The sequence below is a fragment of the Ranitomeya variabilis genome, chromosome 2 (assembly GCF_051348905.1).
Source record: "Ranitomeya variabilis isolate aRanVar5 chromosome 2, aRanVar5.hap1, whole genome shotgun sequence".
NCBI classification, from domain to species: Eukaryota; Metazoa; Chordata; class Amphibia; order Anura; family Dendrobatidae; genus Ranitomeya; species Ranitomeya variabilis.
In genome coordinates, this window is record NC_135233.1 from 884,336,688 (window position 1) to 884,360,111 (window position 23,424).

At 43.1% G+C, this 23,424-nt stretch overlaps 1 protein-coding gene across 26 annotated transcripts in view; it reads left to right on the plus strand.

Moving 5' to 3' along the window:
• DLG1 (discs large MAGUK scaffold protein 1) overlaps positions 1 to 23,424 on the plus strand; it is a 389,579-nt gene that overhangs the window by 290,022 nt on the left and 76,133 nt on the right. For all 26 annotated transcript variants that reach the window (XM_077290372.1, XM_077290374.1, XM_077290377.1 and 23 more), the window contains 2 exons: positions 15,957 to 16,133; positions 16,848 to 16,917. In XM_077290372.1, the coding sequence (XP_077146487.1) occupies positions 15,957 to 16,133; positions 16,848 to 16,917 (247 nt within the window). The remainder of the gene's footprint in view (positions 1 to 15,956; positions 16,134 to 16,847; positions 16,918 to 23,424) is intronic.

Genomic DNA, 23,424 nt, shown 5'->3' on the forward strand with positions numbered 1-23,424 from the left:
AATTCTAACTCCAACCCTAACCCCAACACACCCCTAATCCCAACCCGATCCATAATCCTAATCACAACCCTAACCCCCAAAACACCCCTAACCCTAATCCCAAAGCTAACCATAAGCCTAATCAAAACCCTAAACCCAACACACCCCTAATCCTAATCTCAACCCTAACCTCAAAACCTAACCCTAATCCCAATGCACCCCTATCCCTAATCCCAACCCTAGCCTTAACCCTAATCCCAAACCTAACCCTAATCCCAAATGTAAACCTAATGCCAACCCTAATCCCATCTCTAACCCTAACTTTAGCCCCAACACTAACCCTAACTTTAGCCCAAACCCTAACTTTAGCCCTAAACCTAGCCCCAACCCTAACTTTAGCCCCAACCCTAACCCTAGCTCTAACCCTAATCCTAGCTCTAACCCTAGCCCTAACCCAAGCCCTAACCCTAGCCCTAACCCTAAGGCTATGTGCACACGTTGCGGATTTTGCTGCGGACCCGCAGCGTTTCCGCAGCTGCGGGTCCACAGCGTTTCCGCAGCTGCGGGTCCGCAGCAGTTTCCCATGAGTTTACTGTACAATGTAAACCTATGGGAAACCTAAAACGCTGTGCCCATGCTGCGGAAAAAACCACGCGGAAACGCAGCGGTTTACATTCCGCAGCATGTCAATTCTTTCTGCGGATTCTGCAGCGGTTTTACACCTGCTCCATAATAGAAAACCGCAGGTGTAAAACCGCAGGGGAATCCGCACAAAAACCGCGATACATCCTCGATAAATCTGCAGGAAAAACGCAGCGTTTTGGCCCTGTGGATTTATTAAATCCGCTGCGGAAAAAAACGCAGAGAACCATTCTACTTGTGCACATATCCTAACCCTACCCCTAACCCTAATTGGAAAATAGAAATTCATAATTTTTTTTTTTATTTTAATATTTTTTCCTTACTAAGGGGGTGATAAAGGGGGGGGGTTATTTACTATTTTTTTTATTTTGATCACTGTGATAGGATCTCACCGTGACCAAAATAAAACAAGTGGAAGAATCTTCCTCTGCCGGCCGGCAGATCATGGCGGGCACACTGCGCATGCGCCCGCCATTTTCTTACCGGAGCAAGAAGCTGGCGGCAAGCAGGAGGACCCAGGGACACCGTTAAGTATAACAGGGTCCCCGAATCCCCCTATTTCTCTGTCCTCTGATATGCGATCACATCAGAGGACAGAGAATGACATCGCTTTTTTTTTTTTTTTTTTTTTTTTTTTTTTTGCGGTCGCCGGTAAACAGTTAATTACCGGCGATCGCAAAACAGGGGTACAGGGGTAAAAACCGACCCCGATCATCTTCTTTGGGGTCTCGGCTACCCCCGGCAGCCGAGACCCCAAAGATCTTTGTGCGATCACATCGGAGGATAGAGAAATTAAATGGCAAATCGCAGTTTTTTGTTTGTTTGTTGCGACCGCTGGTAAACGGTTAATTACCGGCGATCGCAACTCGGGGATCGGTAAAAACCCCCCGAATCATATTCTCTGGGGTCTCGGCTACCCTCGGCAACCGAGACCCCATTGAAAATCCGACTCTGGGGGGCGCAATTCACTTTTTCCACAGCGCCGTTAATTAACGGCGCTGTGGTTTAAGTACCCTTAACTGCCGCCGTTTAAAGGCGTATCTGCGGGGTCGTAGGGGTTAAACCTCTCCACAACAGTATCACGGACCTGCTTGTTGTGTTTCTTGGTCTTCGTGATGCTCTCTGTGCTTCAAACAGAACCCTGAGACTATCACAGAGCAGGTGCATTTATACAGAGACTTGATTACACACAGGTGGATTATATTTATCCTCATTAGGCATTTAGGACAACATTGGATCATTCAGAGATCCACAATGAACTTCTGGAGTGAGTTTGCTGCACTGAAAGTAAAGGGGCCGAATAATATTGCATGCTCTACTTTTCAGTTTTTGAATTTCCACAAAAATTTTAAATAACCAATAAATTTTGTTCAACATCACAATTGTGTTCCACTTGTTGTTGATTCTTCACCAAAAATTTACATTTGGTATCTTTATGTTTGAAGCATGATATGTGGGAAAAGGTTGAAAAGTTCCAGGGAGCCAAATACTTTGGCAAGTCACTCTGTCTGACCACCTGCCAGCAGGTTTTCTAGTCCTCTAATGATGCTCTCCTAATAAGTGATTTTTATCAAAACTACACTAAGCAGCTAAGTAGGGAACACAACACTGGAATCAGGGCTCTTGCTAAGCTTCTCTCATATTAGGTGACAAAAACTTGGTGAGAGATTCCCTTTAAATAAACCAATTCAATGCAATGCACAATTTACACTGGATTTCAGTGTATGTCTATATTTCTTTGTGTATAGATAAATATATTTGTGTGTGTATCTAAATATATATAATGTTGTAAAATTCTATATTTATATTGCTGGAATATGCCAAGTTTATGGTATATTACATAGATTATATATGTCCTTTTAGTCTCTGTGACACGACTCTTCTATTTTTATTATCTAAATGTCATCTCAGATCTAATGCTTCTAGCTGTTGACAATGCTACTGGCAACTTAAATGCAGTACAGTACGATTTCGGAGCATTATGTCCTTGACAAGTTAGGTGGGATGTGTTTTTGCAGTGTTGACCACAGGGAATAACCTAGCATGCCAATAAGGCGAAGAATTTCTGAGAATTTTTTTTTTTACATTGAATTATGCATGATGTATTGTGCAGCTATAAATAAAATTCTGTATCTTTCTATTGAGACTTATTAGCTTCTACAAGGTTTGTTCCTCAATGACTTTATCTCTTCTAAAAGGCCTCATTCTTAGTAGCAAAGATGTGTTTTTGTTCTCTAAGAAATTGAGCATCTCCAAATTATAAATCATGTTCACAAGTGTAAAGTTAGTGCTCACTAATATGATGAAGTGTTTCTTCAGATACATTTTCAGGGAAAACACAATTGCGTCCAGAGATGCTTAATTGGGTTTAGGTCAGGGCTCTGGCTGGGCCAGTCAAGAATGGTCACAGAGTTATTTTGAAGCCACTTCTTTTGTTATTTTACCTGTGTGTTTAGGGTCATTGTCTTGTTGGAAGGTGAACCTTCAGCCAAGTCTGAGGTCCAGAGCACTCTAAAAGAGGTTTTCATCCATGATATCTCTGTACTTGGCTGCATTCATGTTTCTTTCAATGACAACCAGTCGTCCTGTCCCTGCAGCTGAAAAACTCCCTCATAGCATGATGCTACCACCACCATGTTTCACTGTTGGGATTGTATTGGGCAGGTGATGAGCAGTGCCTGGTTTTCTCCACACATAGACCTTTTTGGTTATAATTCTAAGCTCTATCTTCATCTCATCAGACCAGAGAATCTTATTTCTCATAGTCTGGGAGTCCTTCATGTGTTTTTAGCAAGCTGTCTGCTGGCTTTCATATATCTTGCACTGCGGAGAGGCTTCCGTTGGGCCACTCTGCCATAAAGGCCTGACTGGTGAAGGGTTGCAGGGATAGTTGATTTTGTGGAACTTTCTCCCATCTTCCTACTGCATCTCTGGAGCTCAACCACAGTGATCTTGGGGTTCTTCTTTACCTCTCTCACCAAGGCTCTTCTCCCACGATTGCCAAGTTTGGCTGGGCAGCCATGTCTAGGAAGAGTTTTGGTGGTCCAAATCTTCTTCCATTTAAGGATTATGGAGGCCACTGTGCTCTTAGGAACCTTGAGTACTGCAGAAATTCTGTTGTAACCTTGGCCAGATCTGTGCCTTGCCGCAATTCTGTCTCTGAGCTCCTTGGCCAGTTCCTTTGACCTCATGATTCTCATTTGGTTTGACATACACTGTGAGCTGGGAGGTCTTCTATAGACAGGTGTGCGCCTTTCCAAATCAAGTCCTATCAGTTTAATTAAACACAGCTGGACTCCAATGAAGGAGTAGAACCATCTCAAGGAGGATCACAAGGAAACGGACAGCATGTGACTTAAATATGAGTGTCTGAGCAAAGGGTCTGAATACTTATGACTGTGATATTTCCGTTTTTCTTATTAAAGTTGCAAAAATGTCTACTTTTCGGGGGGGGGGGGTTCAGTCAAGATGGGGTGCATAGTGTACATTGATGAGAGAACAAATGAACTTTGTTGAATTTACCAAATGCGTGCAATGAAACAAAGAATGAAAAATTTAAAGGGGTATGAATACTTTCCGTACCCACTGTACAGAAAGTGCAGCACAAATTCATCTCAACTAAAAGCAGGAACAGGACAGACATTTATAGGACATTTCCATAACTTTCTAAAAGTTTTAAGAAAAAATATTCTGCACATCCTGCGCTGAACTGTACCCGATTTATTATATATTTTAGGAGTCCATGTCCGACTCAGACTCAAAACGGACACCGACTCTGACTCCATAGCCCTGCTCCATGGAGTTAGACTGGGGCTAGTAAAGATGGAAATGAGGTTCCTATAGTTTTGGATGTAAAGCATATGCTTCGCTATTCTTACCATTAGAAGTGACAGACACCATTGTGAAGTCTCTGACTACGCATATTTAAGTTATGAAAAACTAATGTGCAAATACAAGAGATGATCGAATCGACATGATTCACGCCGAATTGTATTAAATTTGCATATTCCTATGAATTCGAACAATTTGCGATCCGATTCGCGTGATTTGCCCAATCCCAAAAAAAAGTCCATAGAAAAAAGAGAGAAAAAAAAACAGCTCACCTGGACGGTTGATGGCAAATACAAGAACAGAAACGTGAGGCCACACGTGGAAGTAACAAAGAAGGGAGAAAATCCAGCTTCTTGGATGAAAAAAGTTTGTAGTTTATTTGAAAAATGTAAAAACATGATTGCAAGAAATCTATGGTGATCTAGTAGCTACACGTTTCAAACACAGATGTGTTCTTTTTCAAAGCTTTGAAAAAGAACACCTCAATGTGTTTCAAACGCGTAGCTATTAGATCACCATGGATTTCTTGCAAAAAAAAAAAAAAAAAGCCCATTGCCGTTTTACACAATGAAGATTTCATCAGTCACAGGAGGCTGACATGAGCTCAGTAGCAGCAGTGCATGTTTCCCCATAATGTCTTGCAGCATTGCATCACATGGTATAACACAGCCAATCAGGAAGGACTGTGATAGCCTGTGTAAAAGCCTAAGCAGGTCATGCAGCAGTCTTTTTAGGGTGATTTTAAAATAGTGAGTATAGGGAGAGAAAGTACTAAACTATTGCACAAATATTCCAGACATTAATGTGTTGTACAACTGCAGCAGTGAAGGAGGTGAGTGTAGTACAATACGATTAAGACGACACTCATTTACCAATTCTCTCATCCAGATTGAGAATCTATGTAGCACAGACAAGGCGAACATGGAAAAACAAAATTTCTCCATTCTGTGAATCCGTGGAAGTTGGACTGTATTCAGACGTCATCTGAGTGCAGTTCGATGTTTTCACACACAGACTTGAGTGGATGAGTGTGATCTGACTTTCAGCCACATTCACACGATCTGCATTTCTCACCCACTTCTAGTTTTGACTTACAAATACTGATTTTAAATGGTGACCAAATACTCAACATGTGCACATGATCTTAGAGTGAACATTACATGATTGCTTCATCTAAACATCTAGAAGATCGCTCGTGTACACGGGGGGGGGGGGGGGGGTTGTGGGCGATCGCCGCCGGGTGTCAGCTGATTCTGACGGCTGACACCCAGCACTAGGTGACAGGAACGGTCACAGACCATGGCAAGGCAAGCCGCTGCATAGAATGTACCATCGACAGAAGATGGAGGTGGCTGACATGGAGAAATCCTACCAATAGCTGGAGAAAGCTGGTCTCCGAGACATCACAGAGGCACTAATCATAGCGGCCCAAGAGCAAGCACTAAGTACCAGATCCATAGAAGTGGGAATCTACCACACAAGACAAGATCCAAGGTGCAGACTATGCAAAGAAACCTCAGAAACCGTCCAACACTTAATAGCAGGATGCAAAATGCAAGCCGGAACAGCGTATACCGAGCGCCACAACCAAGTAGTTGGAATTGAATACTAGAACATCTACACAGCTTATGGGCTAAGTCCAGGTGGGAGACCCCGGCGAGAGTGGTGGAGAATAAAACAGCTAAAATCCTGTGGGACTTCAAGATCCAGACGGATAAGCGGGTGTTGGCTAACCAACCTAACCTTGTGATAGTAGACAAGGATCAGAAGACCGCAATGATGTTAGATGTGGCAGTGCCAAGTGACGGCAACATCAGAAAGAAGGAATATGAGAAGCTGGAGAAATACCAGGGCCTCAAAGGAGAACTGGAGAAGATGTGGAAGGTTTAGGCAACAGTGATTCCAGTGGTGATAGGAGCACTAGGATAGGAGTTACTAGTGATGAGTGAGTACACTCGGGTGATCTCCGAGTATTTGTGACTGCTCGGAGATTTAGTTTTTGTTGATGCAGCTGCATGATTTACGGCTGCTAGCCAGCCTGAGTACATGTGGGGGTTTCCTGGTTGCTAGGGAATCCACACATGTAATCAAGCTGTGTAACAGTCGCAAATCATGCAGCTGCGGCAAGGAAAACTAAATCTCCAAGCAGTCACAAATTCTCGGAGATCACCCGAGTGTGCTCGGGAAAACCCGAGGAACGAGTATACTCGCTCATCACTAGTAGTGACCCATAAGTTGGGAAAACGGCTACAACAGATCCCAGGAGCAACACCTTAGCTCTCTGTCCAGAAAAGCGCAATGCCGGAAACAACAACCAAGATCCTGCACAGACCACATCTCAGTACCAATGCTTTCTGGCTGATGTTTTGGTGCATTCCCAGCGGAGACATAAGTCTATTATTGAATGTCCTGGGTCAAGTCTGTTGTAAGCCAGCAAGCTTTGCCGGGGAAAATGGAGGACCTACTGAAACACTTGGTCCAGTTGCAATCACAGCAGGAGCAACGGCAGCAGATACAGCAAGAGACCAACAAGCTGTTGATGCAGCAGATACAACAAAGCCAGCAGGAGCAACGGCAGCAGATACAACAGTGCCAGCAGGAGCAACGGCAGCAGATGCAGCTTCTGGCAACCACCATCCAGGGCAGAACGAGCGCCCCAACCCCGGGTCTGGCTGATGACACCCACGTCCGGAAGACGGTAAGACGCGCATTGCAGGAAATGACCCCCGGGGATGATGTTGAGGCCTTCCTGATGGTGTTTGAGAGGGTCGCTGAGAGGGAAAAACTTCCGCCGGACCAGTGGGCAGAGGTACTGGCGCCATACCTGACGGGAGAACCTCAGAAGGCGTATTAGGACTTGACCTTGTAGGATGCCAAGGAGTATCACAAATTGAAAGACGAGATTCTCGCACGTTTGGGGGTGACATTGACTGTTAGGGCACAGCGAATTCACTGCTGGGCCTATCACCGGAACAAACCGCCTCGCTCCCAAAGGTTTGACCTGTTGCACCTGGTCCAGAAATGGCTGCAGCCAGAGTCCTCTAAGCCTGCACAGATGGTAGAACGAGTGATGATGGATCGGTTTGTGCATTCCCTCCCGAGGCCCATACAGACTTGGGTTGCCCAGGGTGATCCCCAGAGTGCCGACGAACTGATCGGACTGGTCGAGAGATACCAAGGAATGGAAGGCTCCTACGGGAGGCAGCCCATGCCGTACTGGGGGTCCCAGAAAGGCGCTGAGTCCCAAAAAGGGGTGGGGCGTCCAAGGTCACAAAGGGCGGGGGAGGTGGTGCCCAAGGTCCCTACGGGTGATATTTGCTGGAGGTGCCATGGGCCAGGACATATAGCTGCCCGTTGTTCCCAGACCACTGAGCAGATGGACTGCAGCATGGGACGCTGTAGTTCATACTATGCATATCCAGCCTGCAGTGTGAACTCTCCGCCCAATGAGGGGCCTCAAGCGTGTCCCGTAAAGGTGAACGGTCGAGCAGTAACAGCGCTGTTAGACTCAGGGAGCTTAGTGACCCTGGTGAGGGCCACTTTTCCTCTCCACCTGCTACCGGGAAAGAAGGTCGGCGTGCGGTGCATAAATGGTGATGCAAAGGACTACCCTATGGCCAGGGTGGATATTGAAACGGCATGTGGCAGTGAGTCCCATGAAGTCGGCGTCGTTCGGGACTTGTTGCACCCTATAATTATTGGTCGGGATTTCTGTTTGTTTTGGGATTTGTGGGGAAAGGGTTCTGAGGTCACTAGCAGGAGTACGGAACCAATGAACCCTAAAAAGGTATCGCCACACCCAGAGACAGACAGGTTTCCTTTTTGTGTCCTGGTTGGAGATGAGGAAGTGTCCCCTGCATCTGACATTCTGGAGTTAGAGGTAACCGGTGAAAATTTTGGGACTGCCCAACATAGGGACCCCACTCTGAGAGAAGCCTTTAATAATGTCAGTTATTAATGGGGTTGTACAGGAGCCGGGGGCAGACACAAGATTTCCCTATTTTCTGATGAGTGGGGAGTTGTTGTACCGGGTCACGAAAATAAGGGAGGAGTTGGTAGAGCAGTTGGTAGTGCCAGGTTCATATAGACGGAAGGTGTTGGACATAGCCCATTCACACATCTTGGGTGGACACCTAGGGGTGGAAAAAACGCAGGAACGGGTTGTGCAGAGGTTCTATTGGCCTGGGTGTCACTGGGAAATAGTGAACTATTGCAGGTCCTGCCCTACATGTCAGCTAACTGCCCCCACTCCTCATTTCCGGAGCCCCCGTGTGCCATTGCCCATTATTGAGGTGCCATTCGAGAGAATTGCCATGGACTTGGTCGGTCCCTTAGTTAAATCAGCCCGCGGCCATCAGTATATATTAGTCATCCTGGACTATGCCACACGCTATCCTGAGGCAATTCCCCTGAGAAATTCTTCCTCGAAGAGTATAGCCCGCGAGTTGGTCCATGTGTTTTCCCAGACAGGTCTGCCAAAGGAGATCCTGACTGACCAGGGGACACCCTTCATCACAAGGTGATGAGGGAGGTATGCAAAGTCCTGAAAATCTCCCAGTTGAGGACCTCGGTGTACCATCCCCAGTCAGATGGCCTTGTTGAGAGATTTAATAAGACACTGAAGAGCATGCTGAGAAAAGCTATAGAGAAACATGGTAGAGACTCGGACTATCTCTTACCATATCTGATGTTTTCCATTCGTGAAGTTCCACAGGCCTCCACAGGGTTCTCACCGTTTGAGCTTCTATATGGCCGACATCCGCGAGGTCTCCTGCATATAGCTAAGGAAACCTGGGAAGCCAAAGTCACGCCCCACAGAAGCATCATTGAGCACGTGGCCCTGATGCAGCAGAGGATTGCAAAGGTGATGCCTATCGTGAAACAACACCTCCAGGCACAAGCAGCTCAGGCCCGGGTCTACAACCGGTCTGCAAGAGTTAGGCAGTTCAATCCGGGAGACCGAGTTCTTGTGTTAGTTCCGACGGTGGAGAGCAAGTTCTTGGCCAAATGGAAAGGGCCATATGAGGTCATCGAGAAGCTTGGTGAGGTAAACTACAAAATTCACCAACCAGGAAGACGGAAACCAATCCAAGTCTACCATGTCAACCTCATCAAGCCATGGCAAGATAGAGAGCCGGCAGTAACTCATCTTTGCTAAGCAACCCAGAAGGTGAGGTTGGAGGGGTTACTATCAAAGGCCCAGAAACACCACTGCCGGGAGTTACTCCAGAAGAACAGGGACCTGTTTTCAGAGTTGCCCGGATACACGAAGGTCATAGAGCACGAGGCCCTGACAGAGCCACATGTGCGGGTGAACGTGAAGCCCTACCGAATTCCTGAGGCCCGTCGAGAAGTAATCTCCAAGGAGGTGGAGCGTATGTTGAAGCTTGGAGTCATTGAGGAATCCAAGAGCGGTTGGTCGAGCCCAATTGTCCTGGTCCCAAAACCTGATGGGGAGTGGAGATTTTGCATCGACTATCGGAAGTTGAATGAGGTCTCCAAGTTCGACGCCTATCCCATGCCCTGCGTTGATGAGCTCATCGAAAGACTTGGCCCCGCCAGGTATATAACCACCTTAGATTTGACGAAGGGGTATTGGCAGATCCCCATGGCACAGGAAGCCAAGGAGAAGACGGAGTTTTCTACACCAGATGGATGCTTCCAGTATGTCCGGATGCCGTTTGGCCTACAGGGAGCTCCGGCGACCTTCCAGAGGGCTATGGATAGAATCCTTGCACCCCATAAGCCATACGCTGCTGCGTACCTGGATGATATCGTCATCTTTAGCCCGGACTGGGAGAGTCATCTGGAAAAAGTCCAAGCGGTGTTTGATGCTCTAAGGGAGGCGGGGTTTACAATAAACCCGAAGAAGTGTGCCTTGGGAAAGGAAGAAGCTAAGTACCTAGGATATGTAGTGGGTCGTTGAGAAATAAAACCCCAAATCAGTAAAGTGGAGGCAATTCAAACATGGCCAAAACCGCTCTCCAAAAAGCAAGTTAAAGCCTTTCTGGGGATTGTGGGATATTACAGGAGGTTCATCCCAAACTTTGCCAGGCTGCGCCTCTGACTGATCTGCTAAAAGGGACAAAATCCGTAATGGTTAAATGGTCCGAAGAGACAGTCAGCCTTCCAAGAAATGAAAGAGGCTCTGTGTAAGCAACCCGTTCTGATGGCCCCAAACTTTAAGAAAGAGTTTATTCTTCAAACAGATGCCTCAGATGTTGGGGTAGGAGCAGTCCTTTCCCAAGAGCTACATGGGGAGGAGCATCCTGTTCTCTATCTGAGTAGGAAACTGTCCTCGGCTGAAAAGAATTACTCAGTCGTAGAGAAGGAGTGTTTGGCCATAAAGTGGGCGGTTGACACGTTACGGTACTATCCGCTGGGACCTAAATTTAGGCTGATATCCGACCATGCCCCACTTAGATGGAAGAGGGAAACGAAGGGTGGAAATGCTAGGGTCACCCGTTGGTTCTTAGCCCTGCAGGACTTCAGTTTCCATGTGGAACATAGGGCCGGGAAGCTGCACGGTAATGCTGATGCCCTGTCAAGAATCCCTTGTCTAGTGGGGGAAAGTGCCAAGCCCCATGGCTTTAGGCAGAGGGGAGAGGTATGTAGCGTGGCTAAAGGTTGTCTAGTCGACGGGAGATATATGTGTCACATAGGTGGCTTGTCGCTGTGATGTAACCATGCCTATCTACAGTATATGTGTTTCAGGACCTGTGGTGATGTCATAACCACATGTCTAATCATGTGATGGGTTTCTGGGTGTGGTTAGACCTATAAAAGAAAGACCAATACTTAACACAAGAGATGTATGTGTGGAGGTGATAGCCCCAGAGTGTGTTAAGGCTCCAGGACTGAGCCTGAAGGACTGGACACTTGTTTTTCCTTTTCCTGAGCTAAAGGCTATTTGTTTTCTGTTTTTGCTATGTGGATTATGGAGCAATAAACCCTTTGAACTTTTAATGGAACGTGCCTCCTGAGTGTCAGCCGTCGCACCTGAGCGAGTGAAACCCAACAATATGTATATATGTATATATATATGTATATATGTGTGTGTATATATATATATTATTTATATATGTATATATATATAATTTATTTATTTTTAAACCTATCATAGAGAAATAGAAAAAACAAGAAGTTTTCATATTTTTCGCATTTTGAGTAATAAAAGAATAAAGACCTGAGGGTATTTTTTAAGGTTTCTTTTTTTTTGCTGCTCAACTCCATGCAAAATGCACAGAGTAGTTCCTCAATTACAGTGCCTTGCAAAAGTATTCGCCCCCTGGAACTTTTCAACCTTTTCCCACATATCATGCTTCAAACCTAAAGATACCAAATGTACATTTTTGGTGAAGAATCAACAAGTGGAACACAATTGTGAAGTTCAACGAAATTTATTGGTTATTTAAAATTTTTGTGGAAATTCAAAATCTGAAAAGTAGGGCGTGCAATATTAATTAATAGAATACTAATCAATAGATCTTGTAATAATAATATTTATCACAATTGGATATGTTTGGATAAAATGTTCCTGTGCTGAGATAAAATGTGTCCCTGCTGTGTACTGTGTAATGGCTGTGTCTGACCGTACAGGGACATGGACTGATCATACCACAGCTCCTGGGAAGGGGAGGAGCAGAAGAGAGTATACAGACAGGACAGCAGGGGATCACAGATAATTCTTTCTTTGAAGAAAAACACCGTTTAAAAGCGGGAAGGGAAGTGTTTTACCTCACAAAAAAAATCCACTGTGATCCCAACCTGTAATATCTGTATACTCTTTTCCTTAACCCCCCCCCCCCCCCCAAACCTGTAGCTGTGGTATGATCAGATCATGTTCCTATATGCTAAGACACAGCCATTACACAGAACCACACCAGGGGCACATTTATAAGATTTTCTCAGCACAGGGACATGTTGTTTAACCCCTTAGTGACAGAGCTAATTTGGTACTTAATAACCAAGCCAATTTTTACAATTCTGACCACTATCACTTTATGAGGTTATAGCTCTGAAACATTTTAACACATCCCACTGATTGCGATTTTTTCGTGACTTATTGTACTTCATGTTAGTGGTAAAATTTCTTTGATATAACTTGCGTTTATTAATGAAAAAAAAAAACTGAAATATGATGAAAATTTTGAAATTTTCAAACTTTTAATTTTTGTACCCTTAAATCAGAGAGTGGCGTCGCACAAAATAGTTACTAAATAACATTTCCCACATGTCTACTTTACATCAACACAATTTTGGATACATCATTTTTTTTTATTAGGACGTTATAAGGGTTAAAAGTTGACCAGCAATTTCTCATTTTTCCAACAAAATTTACAAAGCCATTTTTTTAGGAACCACTTCACATTTGAAGTGAGTTTTTGGGGGGTCAATATAACAGAAAATACCACCAATCTAAAAACTGCACCCCTCAAGGTGCGCAAAACCACATTCAAGAAGTTTATTAACCCTTCAGGTGCTTCAAGAGAACTAAAACAATGTGGAAGGAAAAAATGAACATTTTACTTTTTTCACAAAAAATTTGCTTTGGAACCAATTTTTTTTTATTTTAACAATGGTATCAGGAGAAAATGGACCACAAAATTTGTTGTGCAATTTCTCCTGAGTATGCAGATACCCCGTATGTGGGGGAAAGCCACTGTTTGGGCACATGGCAGGGCTCAAAAGTTAGGGAGAACCATTTGACTTTTTGAACACAAAATTGGCTAGAATCAACAGTGGCACCATGTGGCGTTTGGAGACCCCCTGATGTACCTAACCCTTATCCTAACCACAACCCTAACCCCAACACAACCCTACCCTTAATCCCAACCATAACCGTAACCACAAATCTAACCCTATCGCACCCCTAATCCTAATCCCACCTCCAACCATAACCACAACCCTAGCCCAATCCTAGCTTTAACCCTAGCCCAACCCTAGCTTTAGCCCAACCCTAACCCTATTTTTAGCCCAACCCTAACCCTAGCTTTAGCCCAACTTTAACCCTAATGGAAAAATGGGAATAAATATATTTTTTTTTATTTTATTATTTTTTCCTAACTAAGGGGGTGATCAAGGGGGGGTTTATTTACTATTTTTTTTTATTTTGATCACTGTGATAGGGTCTATCATAGTGATCAAAATGAACCAATAGGAAAAATTTCCAATTGTTGCAGGGTGCCGGCGGGGAGATCTCGGCGGGTGCACTGCGTGTGCGCCCACCATTTTTTAACCAGAAGAAGACCCCGGTGGCCCGGGGGACATCATGGGGGGGTGCAGGGACATCTGGGGTATCAGAGGAGAGAGAAATTAAATGGGAACTTGGACTTTTTTTTTTTTTGCGGTAGCTGTTATACCGTTTTTAACGGCAATCGCAACATTGGGGTCAGTAAAAACCGACCCGAATTATGTTCTCTGGGGTCTCAGCTACCCCCGGTAGTCGAGACCTCGGAGAAATTCCGACTTTGGGGGCGCTATACACTTAATTCTCAGCGTCGTTAAAAGCGGCGCTGAGGCATAAGTACTAAGTACATAAGTTTTCGGAGCATGCTCAGGTGTTCTCCGAGTATCTTGGGTGTGCTCATAGATTGAGTCAACTCAGCTGCATGATTTGTGGGTGCTAGACAGCCTGAATACATGTGTGGATTCCCTAGCAAACAGGCAAAATCCTTGCATGTGTTCAGGTTGTTTAGCAGCCGCAAATCATGCAGCTGCGGGGACTCAAACATAATCTACGAGAGCGCCCAAGATACTCGAAGAACACCCTCGCATGCTCGGAGAACTCGAGTAACGAGCACACTGCTCATCACTTATAAGTACCCTCAACTGCCTCCGTTAAAAGGCGTATCGGCGGTTAAGGGGTTATACACATCCAATTGTGGAACTTATTTTTATATCCAAGATCTATTGATTAAAATCAACTTTTGTTTGTTAGAAAATTGTTGGAAAGCCTATGAGCAATGAAGACTTTATATTTTATGTGCTGTTCCTCTGCTGTCGCATAGTATGTGACTTCCAACTTCTTACTTCCTCCTTCATTTCATTGAGAGCATAGAGATTTCCTGTCTGTGCTTTGAACAGAAGGTAGCCTGTTGGTGAAGCCATAAGGTGCTGTGGCCAGTGATTGCTCCCCTATAGTACACTGTTTCTGTGTGGTGCTAGTGTCCTCACCACGAAAAATACTGACTGCAGGAGAGTCTCAGGACAGTGTGTATTAGGTGGTGGAAGAAACTCTGTGGGGAGGCCTTTATCCATCTTGAGACTATAGGAGAGGCAGGATGGTGCTTTGTAGGCGGAGTAGTTGAGCATGAGGACGGGAGTGTGCAAGCTGTGGAATAGATTACAGCTCGAGGGAGTGAAGGCAGGAAGTTCAGAATGTAATCAATAGCAGACCACAAGGATGGCCACAAAGGCTGAGGGGGAGCTATAAAAGGAAAATAAAGTTAACAGGACGGTTTATGGACTCGTGATGGACAGATTGTGTTGTGTTGTTTTTTGTGGGGTTTTTTTGTGCCTGGCAAATGCCATTAAGGAGTTTTGCCATGCTCATACAGAGTTTCTTGGGCGACAGTAAAATGTTCTGCAGCAATGTGTGCATTTACAAGTAACTCTAACTTACTCGTTTTGAACACATCCCGGGAGGAGAATACAATTGAGAACACTTCATTGCAAAGCATTCTGTAAAGAAAATGTATATTTCTCCAAGTATGTCTGTAGAAATATTGTGTCGGGTTTGGCTTTTATCGTAAGTCATGTGGAAAGTCTCCTTAAACGGTTGATATTGACTTTTAGGATTGCTACTTCCAGAAGGTGTTACCAGAGTTCAAGGTATCTGCCTCTTTTACAAGGAAATTTCCATATATTTTTTTTTCATTACATGGCTGATGACATCTCCCACAGGCATGTCACGCTCCACAAGGAGAGACTTTAACCCTTAGATCCATTTCTCCAAGGCATTTCTGATGGACTAGTTTTTCAGATGGGATCTTTGTAATTTAAAGGAATTACCTGAGATTTTTTTTTTCCCATGAGGCTAAGAACTGACTGGCAGGCATTTGCTAACTACCTGCCTGTTCAGCATGGCACCAGCTAAGAGCGGTCATGGACCACACCTGCTTGCGATTCTGCTGCTTCATTTAACCTCCCGTCAACACAGCAGCTCAAATGAAGCAGCAGAGTCACCAACAGGAGCCGTCTGTGGCTGCTCTGAGCCAACGCCGGGCAGAACAGGAAGGTAGTTCGCGACCACTTGCTTGTCAATTGTTAGCCCCATGAGGAAAGAGAGTCAAATAACCCCTTTAACAAAAATAAGTGGTAGACCTGGTCTCATATGGAGGAAACAGGGAAAACTCCTGATTATTTCCATGTGAATCAGATGGTGACAACAGATCCACAGACCTATAAGATTTAAGGAATGTACAGTAATACATGCTCTTTGAAAAAAGTTATGGCTTACTTGAATGTGGCATTAAATGTGTTCCCTTTTAATGTTTTTTTAGAGCACTTTTTGATTATGACAAGACAAAAGATAGTGGCCTCCCCAGCCAAGGCCTTAATTTTAAGTTTGGCGATATTCTGCATGTTGTTAACGCCTCTGATGATGAATGGTGGCAGGCACGGCAAGTCACTGCAACCGGCGAAAGTGAAGAGATTGGAGTCATTCCAAGCAAGCGCAGGTATGGTAAATCTTAGTCATGTAACGAGGTCGCTGATTCTCTCCATTTCAAATATTTCACATTAACCATAATAACATCAGGTTTGTATTTTATCAGATGAAATGGAGCTATTCTGTGCAACCTGGTGGTAGCCACTAAACAGTGTGATGGAGCAGTAGTAGTCCACTGCATGCCCTACTTACATCTGGCCACTGCTGGAGCAGGTAGCAATGTGCGGTTAGCGCAATGACCGCGCACTCTCTCGCCGGCTCAGATCGGCAGTGACGAATTGGCAACAGAGTGTACAGTCATTGCACATTGTAAGCCGAATACCCGGCTGTGACGTCAGTTGCAAGGGCAGCGCTGGTCTGTGACGCAAGGTATTCGGACAACGCGTACTGACTGTGCGCTCTGTTGCTGACTCATTACTGCTGATCTGAGCAGGCACTCTTATCATTGTGCTCATTGTGCAGGGACTAGCCGAGCCCCTGAAATGAAGGTCTCTGATGACGAGTCCTTTCAGAGATGGGGCAGAGGTTTCGGCAGTGAATTTCATACTGCCCGTTTTAATGATTTTTTTTCAATTTCCATTATTGACCCTATTCTAATGTGGCCTTATTTAATTAACCCAACGTGAAAGCTTTTAGTCTAGAGCTGCAGTATATATTAGCTAACCATATAAATAAGCCAGTAGTTTGTTTTATTGTAGATTCTTTGTATTAAATGTCCTTTTAGGGTTGAGAAAAAGGAGCGAGCAAGGTTAAAGACTGTGAAGTTTAATTCAAAAGCCAGGGGAGACAAGGGGGTAAGTAGTTTTGTGCATGCATCTTGGCCTGTGGTTTATGCATCTTGGCTTTGTCTCCCTAATTTCACAATTACGGTGACATGGCAACAAGCTGCATTGGTGTTCTCATGTTTGTAGCCAAATTACACATCAGCTATATATAGAATAAAGCTGCATGACAAATGTAATATACCGCTGTAAAAAATATCGAATAAAAAATATTGCATGATTGCTGTATCGTAATCACATGATGACTTGAGGGAATTTTTACTCCAAGAACCTGCCTCAAGTCGCTCTAATCTTTATCCTAATCTAATTGTTGGCACAGATTCCTAAGTAGCAGATATTTAAAGCTCATTATGGCAGCATGGGGGAAATGCAGGTGGCTAATGCAGGACATGCTGCTTCTGCTAATTTCATGACGCACATTTATAGTAGTTTAATCCTGCAAATAAATGGTCATAAAGATGCAATATTTAGTATCTTGCAGCCATGCTGTGAGTTGTCATAAGTTACTTTAGCTGGCTTGCTGAGGATCTGCGTAGATCGAATGTACTAACCTTAGTGCCCCTTAAGCGCAACATATATTTCCATTATTTTTGCTTATATATTTCATGCTTTTATTAATACAATTAGTCTTTTTTAATCATTTATTTTTCTGTGATCACTGTGTAATACCATGCAATATTTTTACTTTTTGAAAGCTTAGCTATAATAAGTACTGCACCTGTAATTTTTATAGTGACTGTTACATTGTCATTTATTTGCAAGGAAGTGCTGCTGCTTTAAAGGAAAAGTGCACTTCCCTGGAATTCATGTTGTCTATAAATATTACAAATTTGCTTTTGCAAGGCTGAAGCTCTGGACAGATTTTGTTTCGCTTGAGTCACAGTCCTATACAGTATATTTAAAAACATATGTCTTCATCACAGAAGGGTGAAAATAGTGGATGAAATTTACAACATATGTTACTGAGGAAGTTGTACAACTAAAGACGCTCAAGCATTACGAGTCCCAAATCTCTGCTTACTCTTTTTACTAGAATTGTTTCTGAGCCAAAGGCCTCATTCAGGTGTCCGTTGTCTTCACATATGTGAAAAAAATGAACCGTTTTCATCAAGGTTTTTAAGTAGACTATCATCAATTTGGTCAATTTTTTTCCATCAGTACATTTCTGGTATGCTTTAATATATACATATATATATTACAATACAGTACAGACCAAAAGTTTGGACACACCTTCTCATTTAAAGATTTTTCTGTATTTTCATGACTATGAAAATTGTACATTCACACTGAAGGCATCAAAACTATGAATTAACACATGTGGAATTATATACTTTACTTAAAAAAGTGTGAAACAACTGAAATTATGTCTTATATTCTAGGTTCTTCAAAGTAGCCACCTTTTGCTTTGATGACTGCTTTGCACACTCTTGGCATTCTCTTGATGAGCTTCAAGAGATAATCTCTGGGAATGGTTTTCACTTCACAGGTGTGCCCTGTCAGGTGGGATTTCTTGCCTTATAAATGGGGTTGGGACCATCAGTTGTGTTGAGCAGAAGTCTGGTGGATACACAGCTGATAGTCCTACTGAATAGACTATTAGAATTTGTATTATGGCAAGAAAAAAGCAGCTAAGTAAAGAAAAACAAGTGGCCATCATTACTTTAAGAAATGAAATTCAGTCAGTCCGAAAAATTGGGAAAACTTTGAAAGTGTCCCCAAGTGCAGTGGCAAAAACCATCAAGCGCTACAAAGAAACTGGCTCACATGAGGACCGCCCCAGGAAAGGAAGACCAAGAGTCACCTCTGCTTCTGAGGATAAGTTTATCTGAGTCACCAGCCTCAGAAATCGCAGGTTAACAGCAGCTCAGATTAGAGACCAGGTCAATGCCACACAGAGTTCTAACAGCAGACATCTCTACAACAACTGTTAAGAGGAGACTTTGTGCAGCAGGCCTTCATGGTAAAATAGCTGCTAGGAAACCACTGCTAAGGACAGGCAACAAGCAGAAGAGACTTGTTTGGGGTAAAGAACACAAGGAATTGACATTAGACCAGTGGAAATCTGTGCTTTGGCCTGATGAGTCCAAATTTGAGATCTTTGGTTCCAACCACCATGTCTTTGTGTGACGCAGAAAAGGTGAACGAATGGACTCTACATGCCTGGTTCCCACCGTGAAGCATGGAGGAGGAGGTGTGATGGTGTGGGGGTGCTTTGCTGGTGACACTGTTGGGGATTTATTCAAAATTGAAGGCATACTGAACCAGCATGGTACCACAGCATCTTGCAGCGGCATGCTATTCCATCCGGTTTGCGTTTAGTTGGACCATCATTTATTTTTCAACAGGACAATGACCCCAAACACACTCCAGGCTGTGTAAGGGCTATTTGACCAAGAAGGAGAGTGATGGGGTGCTACGCCAGATGACCTGGCCTCCACAGTCACCAGACCTGAACCCAATCGAGATGGTTTGGAGTGAGCTGGACCGCAGAGTGAGGGAAAAGGGCCAACAAGTGCTAAGCATCTCTGGGAACTCCTTCAAGATGGAAGACCATTCCCAGTGACTACCTCTTGAAGCTCATCAAGAGAATGCCAAGAGTGTGCAAAGCAGTCATCAAAGCAAAAGGTGGCTACTTTGAAGAACCTAGAATATAAGACATAATTTCAGTTGTTTCACACTTTTTTAAGTAAAGTATATAATTCCACATGTGTTAATTCATAGTTTTGATGCCTTCAGTGTGAATGTACAATTTTCATAGTCATGAAAATACAGAAAAATCTTTAAATGAGAAGGTGTGTCCAAACTTTTGGTCTGTACTGTATATTACAAAGTTTCATCTACCCATGGCATCAGTGTGTTCTTCGTGATTTTCACCATGGGTGACTTTGATTCATGACCAAGATCAAAGGCCGATTTGTTTCCATGATTTTTTTCACGGACATATGGGCCACAAAAAACATGGAGACATACATGAACTGCTATCTGTCTTGTAATGTTATAGACTATAATGGATATGTGTTCTATACCTAAAAAAGCACAGATCAAACATGTATATGAAAAATGGACGATTGACTGAGGCCTCAAACTGAATTCAGATGTTCTTGAAACTGGGTCTGTGTACGGACCGTAATGTACATACTGTCCACAGGTCTCCCAACCCAAACTGAACTGGCTCACCGTCCTATCATAGGCTAAGTTCGATTGGCGAGTTCATAGGCCAGTCCATATATCACAGTCTATACTTAGACTTTTTTCACAGACATCTAATTTTGGTAAAATTAAGGTGGTGTTGATTGTGAAAACTTTTTAAAAAAACTTTTCTTCCACGGAAGTGAATTATTCCTTCATATTTTATAATGCTTGGTGTACATGGTTTCTTGTTTGTGTAAAATAACAAATGATAAACTATTTGTGTCATCTCTATGCATGTTTGTGTATTTTAAGAACAGTGTTTCAGTGTTAGATATAAGTTGTGTAATGCTGTAAAACTTGCTTTGAGAGCATGCAATAAGAGTGACTGAACTTTTTAACTCAATTTACTAAATGATGTCCTTGTTCTTTGAATGTATAACTGTTGTACACAGACTGTGTACTAACACTGCACCCCAAAATGCATGAAATGAGTTTAAAATACGCTTGCCATTGATAGAGTACTGCTTTTTCTTTTTATAAAACAACTTTTTTCTTCTTCATCTTTTCCTTAGTGCCACACTAGTTATTTGCTTACGTTGACAATAGAAATCAGAATTCTAAAATACAGACTGACATATCTTTACACGTTTAATATTAATTTAATAGGTACATCATCAAAGCTTCAGTGAAAAGATTTATTTACCTTTTCTAACATGGAGAGGTCAATCGGGTTTTATTCCTGTAAATTTTCTATCCTCATCACTAAATTCTTGGGCTACAGTGATTCCTGGTCAATATAATACCATCAATGCTCAGTTTCTGTAATGTAAGCTAAAGCAACCAATGGCTTATTCCTTCATAGAAAATAATTATTTCTTCAACAGATTTGCATCTAATATATAAAGCTGAATGTGTGTATGTATGTGTGTGTGTATGTATGTCCGGGATTGGCATCTGAACCGTCGCAGCTACAGGCACAAAATTTTGCACAGTCACACGTCTGGACCCCGAGAGCGTCATAGGCTATGTTGTGAGGTGAAATTTTAACCCCGCGCTTTCCAATTCACCAAACAATTTTGCCCCTATCTACATAATGGGGAAAAAATGAAAGGAAAAGTGTTGGAGGCAAATTAACAGCTGCCAGATGTGAACAAGGGGGACTTAAAAAATGAGAACGATGGCGCCAAAGAGTATATACTGTACAGTTGCTAAGGTGGGGCCCCGACATGGGATAATCACCACACCACCACGGGGATATGAACACACACACACAAAATGCGCCACACACTACCACGTGCTCGAACACATATACCACCCTCAGCGCACATTTCACCACACATACACCAACCTCGCCACATAAAAGTCGAAACACAAAAGTCGCCGCTCAAAACTCGCCACACGCAAAACTCTCCACATGCAAAACTCGCCACACGTGCAAAACTCACCTCATGGAAAACTCGCCACACGCAAAACTTGCACACGCGGAAAAATTGCCACATGCACAAAAGTTGCAACACATGCAAAAGTTGCCTCACACAAAACTTGCACATACTCAAAAGGCACCACACATAAAACTCGCCACGCGCAAAACTCGCCATGCGCAAAACTTGCTGCACACAACTTGCTACACTAACCTGTCACATGCAACTCGACACACAAAAAGTTGCTACACGCATGTCGCCACACAAAACTCATCTCACAAAAGTCGCTACATGCATGTCGCCACACGCAACTCAACACACACAACTTGACACACGAAACTCGCCCTAAAACACACACAAGTCTGGTATTATCCTTCAAAAATAAAAATCTGATTAATAAGCTGAAAAACTACAAGAGCAACAAATATACCATATAGGAATCCGGCAGCTGTCAGTCACATGACCAGTCTATTATGTGTATGTGTGAGCTAATATATACTGCCTGGGGGTGGGCTTACTGTTGGCTGGGGATTTATCAGGCTGCCAATTTAGCTTACAAATACTGAGGTAAAAATACTGACCAAATAACGTGTGAACGAGGTCTAATACAGGAGGAGATGACATACAGATATATACTATATACAGGAGATGACACACAGGTATATACTATATACAGGAGAGATGACACACAGGTATATACTATATAGAGGAGGAGATGACATACAGGTACATACTACATACAGCAGGAGATGACATACAGGTATATACTATATACAGAAGGAGATGACACACAGGTATATACTATATACAGGAGCAGATTACCTACAGGTATATAGTATATACAGGAGGAGATGACATACAGGTATATGCTATGTATAGGAGGAGATGACATACAGGTATATACTATATACAGGAGGAGATGACACACAGATATATACTATATATAGGTGAGATGACACAGGTATATACTATATACAGGAGGAGATTACATACAGGTATATACTATATATAGGAGGAGATGACATACAGGTATATACTACATACAGGGGAGATGACACACAGCAGGTATATACTATATACAGGGGAGATGACATACAGGTATATACTACTGTATATACAGGAGATGACATACAGGTGTATACTATATATAAGGGAGATGACAAACCTGTATATACTGAGGTGAAAATGAGGTGTGAGGTGAAAATGAAAAGGTGTGAGTGCAAAATGAGAGGAGTGAGGGAAAATAGTGGAGTGATCGGAAAATGACAGATGTGAGGTCGAAATGACAAGTGTTAGGGGGGAATGAGAGGAGTGAGGGGGAAAATAAGAGGAGTGAGGGGGAAAATGAGGTGTGAGGGAGAAAATGAGAGATGTGAGGGGGAAAATGAAAGATGTGATGGGGAAAATGAGAGGCGTGATGGGAAAATAAGAGAAGTGAGGTGCTATAACTAACCACAGATATTTTCTGTGCCCAGGCAACGCCGGGCTCTTCAGCTAGCTTAGATTTACAATCTCCATGCTTTTCTCATGGTCAACTTTATGTGGCCTGTTCAAGAGTTGGAACAGCCAAAAATCTGTTTGTCTTTGCACCTGAAGGAAAAACTAAGAATGTCGTTTATCAAAAGGCTCTCGAATAAGTAGTAGAAGATTACTTCACATTACTTGGCCAATTTAGTTAAATCTGTGTGGAATATCTCTGGTGTTGAAATATATGTTGTAAAATGCTTCTATTAGCTTAGTTTTTGCCTTTTAATAATTACATTTCTATCTATTTGTTTTGTGTTTTTTTTTGTGCAGAATAAATTTTTGTTAACACATTCTATTTTGCTAACAGCAGTTATTACCCCGGGCGAAGCCGGGTAGTACAGCTAGTATATACATAAGTACAATACATAAATAATAACTTATCAGGCGTATCTGCATATTATAAACAATCATAATTTCAAAACCAGATACCCATCAATGC